General features: G+C 43.4%; 1 protein-coding gene across 5 annotated transcripts in view; it reads right to left on the reverse strand.

Annotated features, from left to right (window-relative positions):
* The window catches only part of RABGAP1 (RAB GTPase activating protein 1), a 3038993-nt gene that overhangs the window by 2610733 nt on the left and 411390 nt on the right, over positions 1-16870 (reverse strand). For all 5 annotated transcript variants that reach the window (XM_069609645.1, XM_069609642.1, XM_069609641.1 and 2 more), the window contains one exon: positions 1217-1421. In XM_069609645.1, the coding sequence (XP_069465746.1) occupies positions 1217-1421 (205 nt within the window). The remainder of the gene's footprint in view (positions 1-1216; positions 1422-16870) is intronic.

Genomic DNA, 16870 nt, shown 5'->3' on the forward strand with positions numbered 1-16870 from the left:
TTATGTATATAAAGCACCAGTTGGCCTGGGGAGCCAAAACCAGCTCCTTATAGCTGTTGGTTTCATGCTAACCAGGCTCTCCTAGGCTAGATGCAGGAGCTAAAAAGCTCCCAGCAATTTGGAACACTTAACTCTAACAGTAAATAATTATTGTGTTGTGCTAAGAACCATGAAGCAATACAGGACAGATTAAGATGGACCCAAATGGGTTAATTCTGAAATTAATCAAGAACATAGCAGGTCACATTCAAACGAGCATTTCATATTTGGTATTTGAAAGGGAGGAAAGAAGTAATACTCTATGAAATGGTGTCTCTAAAAGAATGCAGAACCATCTGAGAGGAGCGATGGACTGCTCAGTGCAGCTTAATAACCGATGAGTGGTGAAAAACGATTGCTAGCCGTGGTGAAACTCGCATTTGAATATTGCATTTCTTGAGCAAGGTATTTTGAGATCCAATAAAGAAGATTTTACTTTAGGTCTGTGCCCTCGTAGGAGTTATGTGTTCGTATGAGGGGGGGTCGAGGGGAAGCCAAGACATATCTGCTAGTGGTGATTTACAGTGCGATTTAGAAGGGAGGGATTTTTCTCTACTGGCCCCCTTCCACTACCACCATAGTCGGATGGAGGATAAGCCCCTATGGAGTTACACTAGAAACGTTTTCATCTTGCCGAGAAAAGTCAATATTTGAATGTTTATTAAATGGTATGATGGCCTAACAGAGGTGAGAAACAAAGAACTAGCCCCCTCATAGTAAGCTACAATTGTGAACATTATGTGTTTGACTAGAGACAGCTTTTAACATTGTTAAGAGTGTTTTTCATATTTTAAGTGGGGGCTTTGTTCAGGACGAGTTACAACCTTAAGCGGATTAAGGTGGTATCCATGTGCTTTAAAAAGACAGCTGCCACCATCTCACCTCTTGTGGAATGAGGGTGATTGCACTCCTTTATAAAAATGGAACGAGAAGCCCAGATACGTTAAAAAACCATGCAGAAAATGTGTAAAAAATGGGCAGATGGACTTTTACACAGGTAGGTTAAAGTGGTAACAAAAAGGGTAGAACATGTTCAATCAAAGTAGACCTCTGCTAAATACAAATGTTTGTCTTAAAAAAAAAAAAGAACACAATTCCTGAATTCATACATCTAAATATCTGAGCAACATGCAGCGAGTGTAAATCATACACGTAGAACAGATACGTAGTTACATACCTCACAGTCCCTTCGGATACATTAGGCACCGAAAGAGTAACATCTAGAGACGTTTCACATTGGCTCCGAAGTATAGCCATCATCCTTAGAGCTTCCAATTCACTTCTTGGGGCATTTACTGATGAACACCCTAAATAGGTAAGCTTACTGAAAACAACACTATCTTCATCAGCAAGTGGAGTAAAAGGGCAGGACTCATCTTCAACTGGAAAAATAAAAGAAAGAAACATAAATACCTTACAGTGACATATGAAGGCAGTTCATTTGTTTTTGGTGTTCATGGGAAGTCATGTTTTTTCTAAATACCATATCTATGGTCACATTAATGAAACGTGGATTTCATATTCCATTGGTGTGATCTCACATCAGGTGAATATTGCCTTTTCTCTGCCCAACCCATCAAGCCTGAATACACAACATATAATTGCTGATGGGTGTTTGGCTGAAAGTCCTGAGTTGTGGCTCTTATGTGAGCCCTCCAATTGCTTGCTCCTCACCAAACACTGCCTGTGGTTGCAACTTTGCATTGTGCTCCCCGAGAAAAATGAAGCCTCTGAGTTTCAGTGCATAGAAGGTGCCCGAGTTCTGTAGATCAGTAACCAAGCCTACATAGCTGCGTGAAACTTGTAAATGGTGGTAGTAAGAAGCAGGGTCAAGTAACCCAGGCACTTTGCCCGTAGTTTTGTATTACAAGGCATACCTGTTCTCGAACAAGAGCCCTTATGTGGCACTTTTGCTTAGGTAATTCAGAACGATCTACGCAGCTAAATTAATTCCCTTATGTGAAAAACAAGTATGCAACCATACATGGTATTGACTTCCTTTTTCGTAAATTACTCTTTGTTAAGGTTTTCCATAGGAGATAAACACAAATTCAACACTTGGTACTACAAAACTGCACAATGTCTATTCTTAACAATTCTAGAGAACAACAATATTTGGCTCAATCCAAGGCGTCTAGCCAATTTAGAGCAAAACTAAGCATTTAGGGAGTGCAAAATATGAATAAGTACATCATAAAATAATTTGTAATCATGCACGAATTGAGTTACAGACTATTGTGAATGAAACCAATTGTCATTACACTGTGTAACTAAACAGCTTGCGTAAATATAAAAATGTTGTGATACGACACTTTAAACCAAAGGCCTTTGCGAAATGTGAACAATATTTAAAATCGGAACAAATGTACTCTACCACACAAGAGAAGAACTATGTACGTTGAAAACAATATATAGCATGGTCAACAGTGTTTGTTTATGGAACAGGAAGGGAATATGTATCATACACACTCTTAATCTGCATAGCATACATGTGCGTGACATTATGCTTACTAAAACATACCTAACGGTGGGAGACAATTTTTACAAAACATTAAAATTCCTCTTCATCCTTCTGGTTTCTTCTGATACAGCAAGATGCCAAGAACTATCTGTACGTGGCTTCATAAAATATACAATGTGCCCCATTAATCAAGCATCACGTAATCTGTACATTACTCTCTCATACAAGGAAAGCTTAGACATTTCCACTACCTAGTTTTGAAACATGGTGTGCCCAATTTACCCCACAATCTTAAAATCCATAGCTTAGCTGCTATCAAAGCGGTTGTCATCCATCTGCCCCACTGTTTCAAATTCTTCATATTCGACAAATTATGTAAAAGGGCTACGTGTGGTGTAAATGAGAGGTGAGCAACCCAACGTCCTTTAGATGTTTGTCCAAACATTATTCCAGTACGGATGAAGATATTGACAGTCCCATAATATGTCAACGGTATTGGAATGGTTTCTTCTACATCATTCATCGTTTCCAAGAACATCTCTGATGACTGTAAAGAGGCCAATGATACAGTATCTTAAAATATATCCTTGCTTCTCAAAGGCCTTCTTTATGACTAGATGGCACACAATTGCACTGTCCTTCAAAAAAGGGGTAGTCAAATTGTTTCTCCCATACAGATTGCAGAACAAGTGAAAGGGGCCCATCATTCATTCTTTATGGATTTTATAGAAAAACTGCACCAAAGCCATTTTCAGAATGCCTGCTTGGGAATAGTGTGACCTTTGAAGAGCTACATGGGAGACCCTTAGCTCTCATAATAATTAAGCTGTAACAATTGCCAAACATGGTTGTGTGTATAAGGTCATAATGATCTCACAAATCTTGAATGGAGAACAGTGTCTAATCATAGTTCCATAAGTCTTGAATAGAGTGATTCCAAACAGTCCAAAAGAAAGTATTGCTTTCAATCTTCAATTTGCAACTGCCCCATAAGGGAGCTTGTAAATGTAAATAGAGATTTACTAATAGCACAGTATGTACTTTCTTCCAGCTGTATCTGGTGCATTGTCAATGATTTTTCTCTGACCATAAAGTAGTGTCTTGTACAGCTATGCAGAAATCAAATACTTCTCAACTGTTAGCTAGGCTGCTTCATGTGATGCATTAATGTAAATATTTACCAGACGCGAAACATGAAAAACCAGGTTATAAAATTAAATATATGATCATTTCAAGCATCTAAATATGAATTTGCATTCTACACTTGTATTGATAGGTGATACAAAAGGTCATCTCTTTTTGTATATTAAACAGTAATGTTTATCTGGTTGTAAAGGGAACATTCAGTACCCAATGCATTTCAGGTAATATCATCCTTTCTGCACCAAAGAGAGAACTCCAACCCTCGCCCCCACGCCCCCCCCACCCCAAGTGATGTCCGATGTGATTGTTGCTCAAAGGAAGGTTAAATTGTCAATTAAGTGTCTTGTAGGCTAGGTTGATCATAATCCCAAATATTTCAGCCATGTTGGCAGCAATTGAAAGGGAATGGATTTAAGTGGGCTTTTGTTGGCAGCACTACCAACTTGTGCCAGTTTATTTTGTAACCAGAAAAGAGTGAAAAATAGGTTACATCAATTAGAACCCAAATAGAAGGCAATGGATCTATACGTGTTAAAAGATTGTCTTTTGCATACAGAAGTGATTGTGTCCCCAGCTGGAGTCTGCACTCCTGCAAGGTTTACATTTTGGCATATTGCCATGGACAATGGTTTCATAGCAAGTAGAAACAGAAGTGGACATAATGGGCATCCGTGCCGTCCCTCTTGTTATCTCAAATTCTTCCAACAAATGTCCATTACAAATGACTAGCAGGAGTCATTTTGTGCAGAAAAGTTTACCGAGTCCAAATCGAAGCATTGTTCTAACTAAATGGCCCCACTCTACCCTATTGAAGGCTGTTTTCGTTTTGTATTTCACCAAAGCGCTTTTAAATATCTGTAGAATTATTCCTGGCTATCGTACCAGGTATGTATCCCACCTGAGATAGGTGACCCAAATAAGGCAAGAATGGATGCAACCTAGAGTCCAAGTCCTTTGCTAATATCTTAAAATCCAAATGTATTAAATGATATTGGCCTTAATATGCAGAACTTCGATTAAGTGTATCCATAAAGTAATTCCCTTCATTAATTTCCTCCAATATGTCCACTATATAGAGTACAGTAAAAACCTGCAAATGTATTGAAGTTGTCAGGCAGCAGCAAACCATTACCTACCAGAAAGGGGACTGCAGCCTAAGATGGCAAATATTGAGGTTCTGAAGAAAACAATCTTTCCGCTTTCTGTCCCTGTCCATAACATGTTTATTTGATACTGCACAATGCATATTGCACCTTCCTAGTAAAGTGAACGATGTAATAATAGTTTGCTTTGGCAACTTTGTACACTAGTGCATCTTAAAGTGGAGGAACACATTGTGAGGTCAAAGGTGGGACTGTGTTTTCCAAGGTTTGAATTTTGAAGCTTCCAGCTTCTTGGCAGCAGATGATTGCTGTAACATCACTCGTAATATATGCTTTTAGACTAAGTTCATAATCATCCTAGCAAGACTAAAGATCCTTGATTAACCACTAAATAATTTCTAACTTTATTTCTCAAAATATTTTTGTCTGTGGGATTTTTATACTGACCAACATTCATTTTCCATCTTATGAAGGCATGTTTTGCTATTGAAAATTCAATGTGTATTGTAGAAAAGTTACATGATGAGAGGGCTTTTAAGAGGGCTTTTAAGAGGACATCCATCTACAGTTTTAGCCAACGTTCCACAAAAATTAGGTTGTAGAGTAAATTCTCTGAAATCCACTTATTTCAACTGAGATATCTGATGCAATCTTCAAATATAGAGGACTTTCTTGAGAGAGCTGGTTGTGGTTGCATGGGGAGCGTGTCCTTCCGTTGTTTGTAGCTAAAGCTTTCCCAGCTGTCTTCCCTTCGGCGAGCGCAGCTGCATTCTTTCACTTGCTCACAGTTGAGGATAAATTTGCAACATCCATTGCCTAATTTTCCTGTGCTGTCAAAAAGGCTTGGAGATCACTTGGGTTGAAATATTCAGCCGGTTTACCCATCTTTTTGCCGGTTTAAGAAGGCCATATTTCAAATCTATTTTTCTAAATTGCAAAATAGATCTATAAAGAGTTTCCCATTGTCCATGGTTGTTTTAGAGAAGATTGACGAAAGACAAAAATGTGTTCGCTTCAAAGAGAAAGGGATTTTTGGCATGCAACAGTATTTAATTGGATTCTTTATTGTAAGCCGGTGTGCCCTCTGGATTTCTAGTGGCGGTTTGACCAAAATGAGCAGTTTCAGAAGCCAAGTAATCATGAAAGCTACTGGCACATTTCTTTACAAGGTTTTCGCAACACGAGCAAAGTTATGTTGGGTTTAAAAAGCCTTGAAAAACCCCTCCCACCTGAAATGTGAAAGCAGAGAAAACCATGCAAGCCAAGTCACACATGTCAAAATGCCATCCAATAACCATCATTGGAAGTTCACCTCCACTACAGAGCCACATGTGCAAGGGACTGTGGTATACAAATTAGCATAAATGCAAGCCTTTTGGCCCGGAACATGTCTTGGTCCTATAGGGCAGTGCTGTTTTATACATGGCTTAAGTAACGCAAGAAAGACATTTCACAACTGCATACCTGGTTTCACACCCTTATTAGGGATTGTAATTGCCAGAGTAAGCCACATGAGCCAGGTCACACATGCCACAGCGCCACCCAGTACCCATCACTGGAAGTTCACCTCCGGGTGAGAGCCAAATGAGCAAAGGATTGTGGGTATGCAACACCAAAGAACAAGTTACTTACCCATGGTAACGTTCTTTCAACAATTGTCGATGGCATTGAAGATGTCGACAGCTTCAACGTTAGCATCGAAGGTATTGACACATACGGCGTAGAGGAGGTCGACACTGGAGGCGTCAATGGCTTCTCCTTTCGTACCGGCGCCGACAGCAAAGACGCACTTTTCGGACCTGCCGTATCCTTCAGCGCCGATGACGTTGATTTTTTATGTTTTGAAGAGGCTTTCTCTCGCGTCGAGGGGTGAGATCTCTCTCTCTCGGAGGTTCAATGGCCGGATCTGAATATGCACAACTCTTATGCTTCCTAGGCCTTTCGACTGGAGCAAAGCCTCTAGGTGTTGTCGAGGGGGGCAAGGTCGCGTTCTTGAACACCATCATGCAGAGTCTGAATTCCTCCCACTGAGCTGGGGTACTAGATTTAGAAGGGCAAATGACTCGTTTGGGAGAACTGAATGACGAAGTGGACGGCGACTTATGGCGCCTTTTTTTCCCCATGCGTTGAAGACTAGGAATGATGCTAACCACTTCTGGAATGGGAACGTTTAGATCTCCTTCGACACGTAGACGTTGGTCTCGACTCGTCTGACGATTTACGTTTAGACGGGGTAGAAGGGGATTTTGAGGCTTACCTTTCTCCAACTTCCCTCCACATTCTCGCAAGGCCTCGGCCGTCATAGACCAGCAGTCCTCACACTCTCAACATGGATGGTTTGACCCTAAACACCACAGGCAGATCTTGTGCGGGTCCGTCAAGTACATTTTTAGCACTGCAGTCCCGGCACTTTTTAAATCCAGACCGAGGAGTGGACGATGCTGATGAAGATACCTTATCGCATCGATAACTCAAAAGATTTTTGAAGAAATGCAAAGTATATTCTGACTAGCAACTAAGGCGTTACGTTACCAAAGCTGTGAAGCGCGTAAAAATGCAACAGAGGCCAACGGGCCCTGCGCATGCTACTTATACCGAGGGACATCGACTCGACCAGGCTTCGACGCACAGCGCCCTCTACTGAAACAAAAAAAATGTGAGGCAGCAAGCTGGATATTGGAAATAGCAAAGATAAGAAATACATGGGAGGACACAATCCATTCGAAAAGGATATTTTCAGGTCTGCTTCAATCTTCTAATTCATTTTTCCTCAAAGATATATTGTAAATGTTCAAGACCTTAAAATCTCTTAATTCAATGTTAATATTCTGTTGTCCACGTCAACCAGTCTAACTTCAAATCTTCTGGAAGAGTCTGAAGAATTGCCTGTGTCGCAGCCCTATCAATGGAATCTACCTTCAAGCGCAATGCTTCAAATTTGTTGCAAATTTTTTTTCGAAGACAGGGTCCACTGAATTTTGAGAATATTCTGCTTTATGTGAGACGGCTTGTGGTTCAGGCTCATTTGCCAACAAGGAGAACATGGTATCAATCACACAAATGAAAAAGACAACAATGCTAATGATTAGCAGTTCGGTTTGCAGAGCACTTATGTTTGATAATCTGATTCAAAGTATTGAAAGGTCATAGCAACAGACTTTTTAGTTAGCCACAGGCAGGAAACACAATGGCTAGATTGAATATTGAACGCTTCTGGCTTCTGGTGAATATTATCAGTCTGTGCGCTCTACCCACTGTTAGTCGGTTTGTGTTCTTTTGTGTTCTTGTATTCACTTGATACCCGACTGATCCAAGTTAGTTGGATTGTCAATTTGATTCAAATTTAAATTTTACGCATGCATTTCTTTGATATAACATATAGATTTTGTTTCAGAAATTAGGGGTTTCTGTTTCTTTTCGTTCCTGAATGAAGACTTCCGTGGTTCTTTGGTATGGAGTGATAATTCACTATTCTGGGGTCCAGATTAAAGATCGTATGGCTAAACATGCATGCAATCCATCTTCTGGCATTTGCCACTCTTGTCTGTAGCTGCTTATATCAATCTCTTGTGGGAGTACTCGAGGACCCTGCATTCGATCCCGTCCGCTTACGGCTCCGTTTACTGCTGAATACACAAATTGACACACCAAACAAAGTATCAAGAGCCTTGACAAAGCCCAAGCATGGACGAAACAATAGCATGTGCAGAGACATGTTGGCACAAATGTATTTAAGAATGACACAATTTCACCTAAAAAGTCACTACGAGCACAAATTCAATAATGAATAACACAAAGTGAAAAATTTTGCTTTTCTATGATGAATGTGGAATTAATTAAAATATAGCATTGTATAAAAACACAAAGTGTGTACCTCACAAACATTACAGTATTGGGAATCTGTGAGGACTGCCGATTTTGAATGTGCATAGCCTCACATAGGAAATCTTTTTTCTCAGATTGAATATTGCTGGAGTATAACCAATAAACATGTGCCCGTTTTGAGGCAGGACACTTCAGTGTATAGAAGAAAGGTTGCCAATCTATAACTAGATGTATGTAACAAGACCTGTATTCTGTGGCTTCCTGTATTACAAAAGTATGTTGCCTACAATGAATAAAAAAGTAGCCTAAAGTGCAGGGTTTTGCATATCCCTTCTATAACTCCACAGCACAGGTATTTCAGTCCATAATAGCCAGACAAGGTAAGACTAACCGAGTTCAGCCTCCAGACGGAAAGTACTCCTATGAGAATTACAGAGTGCAAAGCTCATCAGACACACTGATCTCCAGGATTCTCCTCTGGCGTCTCCTCGCATGCCTAGAGCTCGCCAATCTTGCCTTTAGCGAGGTGCTGACAGAAGCTCCATTGACTGGTTTCACATTATGCTGCAGTACACTCGGCAGTTCCAGTCTCAACACACGCATATTATCGCACAGCACATCAAACTGCTTTGCTCTCTCCAACAAGACCTCCGCTCTAAAGTATAAACTTTCCACTATATTCAATGGCATGGAGCTTTATCATCTTTGAGGTATGCCCCTTAGTAAGGAGTAAAACGGCTACTAAACAAGGGACCTCATCCAGTTCAGGAATCAGGCAGCCATCTTCCTGTGCCATCTTTCACAACTGCTCTCCAGGTCCCCATATTGGCTTCTTTGTGCCCAGGAGGCTGCGGCCAGTCATAGATGGCCTCAAAACACCCAAAAGCCAAAGATGAGTTCAAGTGTTTTAATTTCAATTCTGCAAATAATCAGTTAAGCTTGTATGCATTAGAAAGGAGGTTGGTACAAAAAGATACTTCGATCCTACAGGGTCCAGCATAACAAAAGTTAATACAATATCTGTCCATCACGGATGTGCCAAAATCACAATCGCTCTTTGATGAATCTTCTGAAGTCATCACTGACCCCCAGCCTAAGATCTCCAGGTATCCACTTCTGGGTTCTATAGATCCCCTGGTGTACTTTCCTGCCAGGTATCTTTCCCCCAAAAGGCTCACTGCCTGATATATTGAATGTATCAGGTCTGCTTTCAATGTCCTCTTTATTTCCTAGTATAGCACAGTTGTACTCCTGTACTTTCCATACTTCATTGACTCTGGATTTAACTTGTTCCAAGCTCCCCCGGAGTGACTTAACCAGTTAGTTCCCGTATTTAAGCCCAGTTTCTTTGTGGCTTTCTTGATTGTGTATTTTTACATATCTTGCCCGTATAATTTACTTTTACTTCGTTTACCTTTTAGTCTGTTTTTATTGCTACCATAGATCCGTTTTATTTGCTGTTTGCACATATTTCAAATTGTTTGTATTTTAAAAATACTTGCCTTGTAATTGTTCCCAGTTTGTCTGGACCAGTGTTATATTCCTGCCTGCTGTGCCGCATCTATTGTCCTAGAGCAATTTTAATCCGTGTTTCTTCAGTCACACTCTGCATGCTCCAAGACTACATTACCCAGAAACACTGTAGTTTCTGTTGTCACTCATAGTCCGCCTCCAGGCGCGACTGCCCCGGTGCAACTAAACCGGTTTGGGTCCGGTGTGTGTCATCTGTGCTGCACTTCCCTCCTGATCCCCAGTGGGCGTCACTATCGTACACAAGTACCTTGAGAGATTTGTACCACATTCTGCTTCCTTCAATGTCTCGGACTGAGCTGATTCGGAGTAAAAAAAAAGGAACAGGAAAGCTAGACTGTCAGCTCAATCCCATGATGATCTGCAAGTGGGCTTCCTGCATACGTCTTATCGGATCGATTCTATTGTCTCAGATTGTTGCATCCCAACTTCACAACCAGAATGCAACGATACAGCTTCTGATATTGTTCCGCCTTCCATTAAGGACCAGTCTTCCACAGTGATCACTGCTACCACCACATTGCATATTCCTAGCCTTAAACCGGCAGAATACTGCAATATCATTAATACTAAGGTAGTTAAATGCCCATCTGCCCGGGTTCCATCCATTATCGACACCTTTTTTCAAGCTGCCCTCCTTAATACCCGCTCTCTTAGAGCACACGGAGTAGAGATTGATCTACTTGCAATCACCGAATCATGGCTTTTGAAGCCACCACCTCGGAAGCATTACTTGCTGTTCCAAATAACTACTCTCTCCTCCGTGCTGATCATATCAGCAGTCAAGGGGGTGGAGTAGCTTTATTTTTTTTAATTCACGTCAGTACCATCCAATTCGCCACTAATCACCCGTTGATTGTGAATCTCTAATGGTGAAACTGAAAATTTCTGAAAATATGTTGATTGCCATTATTATCATCTATAGACCTAAGAGGACTCTTCCCTCTTGAGGAACAGTTCTTAAACCTGTTAAGTAATTTTACTAAGACCCATTCTCCAGTTTTGGTGATGGGCGACAAACTATTGGTTTGACGCCCCTCCCGATGATACTACTGCTTCCTTACTATGTGCTTTGGATGCTATAGGCTTCTCCCAAAAGGGTCAAGCCCCACCCATGTTGCTGGACATACTCTTGACTGGCTTCTTGTACACCACCTCACGTTAGCTAATCTGACTATCTCCCCTTGCATTTGGTCGGATCACCACCTGCTCTCGTTCCGAATTAATCTACCAGGGCCTCCAGCCAAACTTGACACTAATCCCAGATATTTTGCTCACACACGTAATTGGAAGTCTCCAACCCCTGAAAAACGACCCCCCTCTGATTCTGGATAAGCTTGGTGCCCTGGAGGACTTGTAAAATTTGATGAGCTAGCTCTTCATATTACCAACACTCTTGAGGTGGTTATCAATCAGCTAGCACCCTTAAAAAATCATTCTATTAAGTGTGAAACCATCAAAATAAAGGCTGGTTTGACGATGCCATAATCCACCTCAGACTTAAGAAATGGACGGCCAAGGCTGTTCGTGCAAAAAAGAAAAAAAAAAAAACTCCATCACACTGGCCAATTACAAATCTCCCAGTTCTAATGAATCATTTGCCATCCTGAACAAATTCAAGGGTAAGCCGTGCTCTGTATCCACCACAGTAAAAGATGAAGACTGGTGCTAAACCATTCATAATGCCTTTATGAATAAGGTTAACACTCACCTTAGTGTTATCCAGTCTACTAGGGACGCATGTTTTAGCAGGGATAATCCCAACACAGCCAATGTGGAACCGAGCCTCTCCAAAGCCACAGTTCCCCTTTTCTCTTTTGTCCGTTGCTCTGAAACCACTATTTTACAAACTATTTCCAGCATGAAGCCTACCTCATGCCAGGGCGATACCTGCCCCTCCACTCTTTATTAATTGCATGGACGTGCTTTGTCCATGGGTTACTAAACATATTAACCTCTTATTTGCTAAGGGGTCTGTTCTGTTGTTTCTTAAAGAGGCTCGAGTCACCACTCTTCTAAAAAAGGACAATCTCGATCCCTTTTCTGTTGATAATTACCATCCAATTACAAATGTTCCCTTTCTTCTAAAGATTCTCGACAAAGTGGCATATAATTCGTTCCAGAAATTTATCAAACAAAATTACATTCTTGTTACTCACCACTCGGTTTTTAGAACGGGGTACAGCACTGAGACTGTCATGTTGGACCTTAAGGCAAACCTACTGATCATCATTGATCTTGGACAACCAGCAATGTTGATGCTTTTGGATCGGTCTTCTGCATTTGATCTTGTGGATCATGCACTATTACAGGACAGACTCCGTACTGTTATAGGTTGTTCTCCCAAGGCGTCTCACTGGATCTCCTCTTTTCTTGGTCCACGCAACGCCAAAGTTAGTGTTGGTGAGGCCTCCTCGAAGCCCACCCCAATTACTTGTGGTGTCCCACAGTGATCATTTCTCTCCCCTTCCCTGTTCAATATTTACATTATCCCCTTTTTTAAAACTTCTGGACTACTTGGGTGTCCAGTATGCTAATTATGCCGATGACCCCCCCAGGTCGTCAAAGCTCACAGGCTCCTACTCTTGGCTAACCTTAACTCCATCTACTCTGCAATTCATGCCTGGATGGCCACTAACTCCTTGGTGCTAAACACTAAGAAGACAGAACTCTTGATTGTGGCCTCCAGCTCTAGTCTTTACTGCAACAACCTCCTTAGTGGCTATTCGCAGCTTAATTTTTAATCTCTTCAGGTTTCTCAGAGTGGAGCAGTTTGTGGCCATCTCAGGCATTTCTAGACAAGCTCATAACCGCTTCCAGGCGGGATCTTCACTGGCTGCCCGTGAAGATTAGAGTCATTACGCTGACTCACAAATGTATTCTCAATCTGGCTCCGAAATATCTTGTTGATCGCCTTTTGCATTATGTTCCTTTGAGCTCTCTCAGGTCCGAGAACCAACTCAAGATTGTGCAGCCTAGATTTAAACTTGCCAAAGCTGGCGGACGCAGCTTTGATGTCCAAAGTCTAATTGCCTGGAACTTACTTCATTACAGCCTCAGAGCCATTCCAACAACTGTAGAGTTCAAGAAGAGACTGAAGACATATCTTTTTAACCTACCGCCTGACTAACCTGCTCTTGTCCTGTTCTCCTTTGCTCTTTGCTTCTGAATTTCCTGCTCTCCTTTAATTCATCTATCTGTCCTGTCTGTTCTCCATGTCTGCGCTCGGGGACCTCTGAGCATGTGTCGCGGTTTATAAAATGTTTTAATAAATAAATATGGACCTGAACACACATGACGACCTGTTCAAGTTCTATTTCTTTACTTTTTCGCCAGTAATCATTTGCTTATGGCAATGCTTTCTCCATCTTTCCCCATATCAACTTATATATCGAGACGTGCGCAAATCTTGTTTTTCAGCTTCATCATCAACATTCATCTGCTTATAATCACATTTTCTCCAGCTTTCCCCATATTGACATTTCAGGCATGCGGAATTGTGCAAATTCTGTCTTTTTAATTTACTTGGTCAGTATTCAAAATACTCTTTCAATTGTCTGTGTACTTGTCGGTACACCACAGGGTTCCCACTCTTTGGTCCAACTCACTGTTGTCTCACAGCTTTTCTGACCTCTGGCACACCGCTGCAGCAAAGTCACAATGCTGGAATGGCATTGCTCGCTTGACAAAACCGCTTTCAGCTCTTCCCTGCGTCGCGTTTTCACTTGCCGGTAAAGTGGTTGTTTTTCTGTCCTGTGTCCTGCACAGCTTCTCTGCCGCTGGTCCCCTCACAGCTTCACCTTGGAGCCTGCCACAATCCTCTGGGTCTCTCACCATTCAGGTGCGGATTGCTGATAAGCCGCAGCTCCAGAGCATCTCCCTGCTCCCTAGCATCTGCCTTCCCCAGCGTTTCTGCCTTTCGCTTTGCCCCAGCAGTGTCTCCTCTCTCCAACTTCTGATTGGCAGTAAAATCCATTTTTGAATGTCCTGTGCAGCCGATTCACCTTGCAACAACTAGTCTGCATGTTTTGCTTAGGCTTTCTTTCAATCCACATTAACTCCTTCTCCCTTTCCCTCGTCTCATTACCTGAGGCACTATGGGAGTTGGGGTGCATAGGATTCGAGATTTTGTTTGGGTGTTTTACCTAGTACAACATCAGAGATTGGGGATGTATTTTGTGTGTGATGTACATATGGGGTATGAATGGCATTCAATTTAGAATGGTTGTTAGGAAGATGATATAGAGCATACTAGTCCCAGTACACAGAATCTGAACGCATCCAAGCGTAGAGGAAACCTCCTGGACCCAGAACGAGAGAAAACCACACCTCGAAACGAGATTCAGGAGCGAATACACGGTGGTGCGTGCAATGACAGAGGGGCGCAGTGAGAGACCTGTCGGCCGCTGGACCCAGAGAAACAAAGCCCGTCGGGAACTCCCGTCGCACAGAGAACAGAGGACAACTGAGCTGGAAGGAGGCCAGTGATCGCCCCTGGGGACCCGCGCCAGGCCCGACTGCCCCCCTTTGATTGTGGCCAGCCCGCATGCAGGGAGCGAGAAAAGAGCAGCAAAGCGGTGAAGAGCCCGGGAGTGCCCTGAAGTGAGAGCCAAACACTCCGGATCAGAGAGAGAAGGGTGTGTGAAGCCGCCTACTGACCGACTCGTGGAGACGCACACCAAGCTGCTGGTCTGCCCGCCCAAGATGAGAAAGTGCCTGGTGGCCAACAGCACACCGGACCCCAGAGACCTGCACTATCGAGTCGCCACAGACACACACACACACACACACACACACACAACCGGGCCCAGTGGGGGAACCCCTGCGCGCGGGAAGCGGAGCACAACTGGGCTGGGAGGTGAACAATAACAGCCCCTGGGCACTGGCGCAGAATCCGACAGGACCTCCCCGTTTGTGGCTGGCCTCGCGTACAAGGAATGGAAAAGCACAATGAAAAGGTGAGGAGCCTGGGGATCCTTTGAATTGAGGGTAGAGAGCCGCACACCCCGAGACAGAGAGAGGAGGTGGGTGCGAAGCTGCCCCCTGCCCGTTGCAGGGGAACACGCACTGAGCAGTCGACAAGCTCGCCTTGGACAAGAGAGCACCTGGGGGCCAGCAGCTTACCCGGCCCCAAACGCCAGCGCCAACGAGCCGCCGCACACATGGTGAGACGACTGTTAGGGAGAATTCTCTGTTTAGGCTGAATTTCCTAACCTAGTGAGTCCCCCAGCAGCTTTTCCGGATTTTTGGGGTTTATTTTTTTCTCCTGCCAAGAGTGAGACTCTTTTACCCTCACTCTTGGACATGATTTGAGTGTGTTCCTTTAACTCTAGATGTGTTTAATGGGCTATGGGGTCTTTTACACCATAGGGCTTCATGTGTTTTTGTGATGTGTGTTACACAGCACCCTCAGTGCAGTAACACAGGGGTGTCATAGTGACCCCCCAGTATAGACTCCATACCCTGGGACTGACTACTGTCTCCCAGGGTCTGTAAAGTCACCATTGACTTTACTAGTCTTAAATTCTAACCAGAACCAGTACAAACCATCATATTGTGGACGTACTGGCTGGGGCAATTCAATTGCCCCGGGGTCTGTTAGTCGAGGGGGCACGTCTCCGTCCCCCCTGATCGAGTTTTGTCTGGTGGCAGTGGATACTACTTTTTATATTCAACCGCAAATATTTCTCTATGGGATTTTCCCATTGTTCGAGGCTACCATCTTTATTTATTTAATTACGATAGCCTCGAACATACCGCCGGTTTATTTAATTAATATTAATTCTCCGGTTGGTGTTTTTTGCCAAAACTCGGTTCAAAAATGCCGTTTGTGTTCTCTTCTGTGACTCCAACCCAAGTCGAGCCCTTTGTTCCACATTTTGGCGGGCTTCTCCACAGAAGCCCTTCAAAGTGGTGCCACTCTGTCTGGGGTACTTAGGAGGGGTGGAGGGGGATTTATGCACCCTGGACTGAGTTGCCTAGGCAACTCAAGTCGCACTCCGTCCTGATTGGCCCAAGTGGTGAGCGGGCCGGCTCACCACTTAGCATGTTTGAGTGACAGCTAGGCTGAGTGAATGGGGGTTTTCTGCATAAAAGCAGGGCTTTGGGGACTGGAACTTCAGAAGTCGCCACAGGACCTAAGAATCCGACGAGGGAGAAGCTGAGCCGACCTGCCACGACAACACCACCGGTGGAGCCCTGCTGGACCGTCTCACCACTTTTCCCAACGACAGAGGAGATCTCCCGCCGGAGAGTCTTCTTCCTTTGACTGGTGGGGATAACCAGTTTCACCGTCTTTTCGCCTTCCCGACGTATCTCGTGGCCGCCTTGCCTGTGCCAAGCACCCCGGGTAATACCTTTAACCAGAAAACTCAGCGGCTGGTTTCTTCCCTGGCAGTGCAACGACCTTCATCTTTCCTCCAAGTCGAGATCTTCTCTTCCCCTGGACGACGACGAGACTTGCGCCCACTGCCAGGAACAACTGCCACCGCTGGAGGATCCTTCCCACTTAAGGTACCGTGTCCCACCCGGCTTCCCTTGCCACCGACTATACGGGGTAGATTTAGCCCCCGGCTTTCGAACCTGGGTTAGCCTGGGAGACCCAGGCTAAACTTTTCTGAGCCTCTCTGAAATCTTTTCGAACTCTCTGCAAGACTTTCTAAGCCTAGGGTAACTGTGATCTTGGGCGCATTTGTGCTCTGCTCTCTGCTCTCTCTAAGAGTGGGCCCAGCCTATGGACTTTGGCTCACAAGTGACTTTTGCTCTTCTG

Source organism: Ambystoma mexicanum, chromosome 8 (genome assembly GCF_040938575.1).
Source record: "Ambystoma mexicanum isolate Mex_15411 chromosome 8, UKY_AmexF1_1, whole genome shotgun sequence".
NCBI lineage: Eukaryota > Metazoa > Chordata > Amphibia > Caudata > Ambystomatidae > Ambystoma > Ambystoma mexicanum.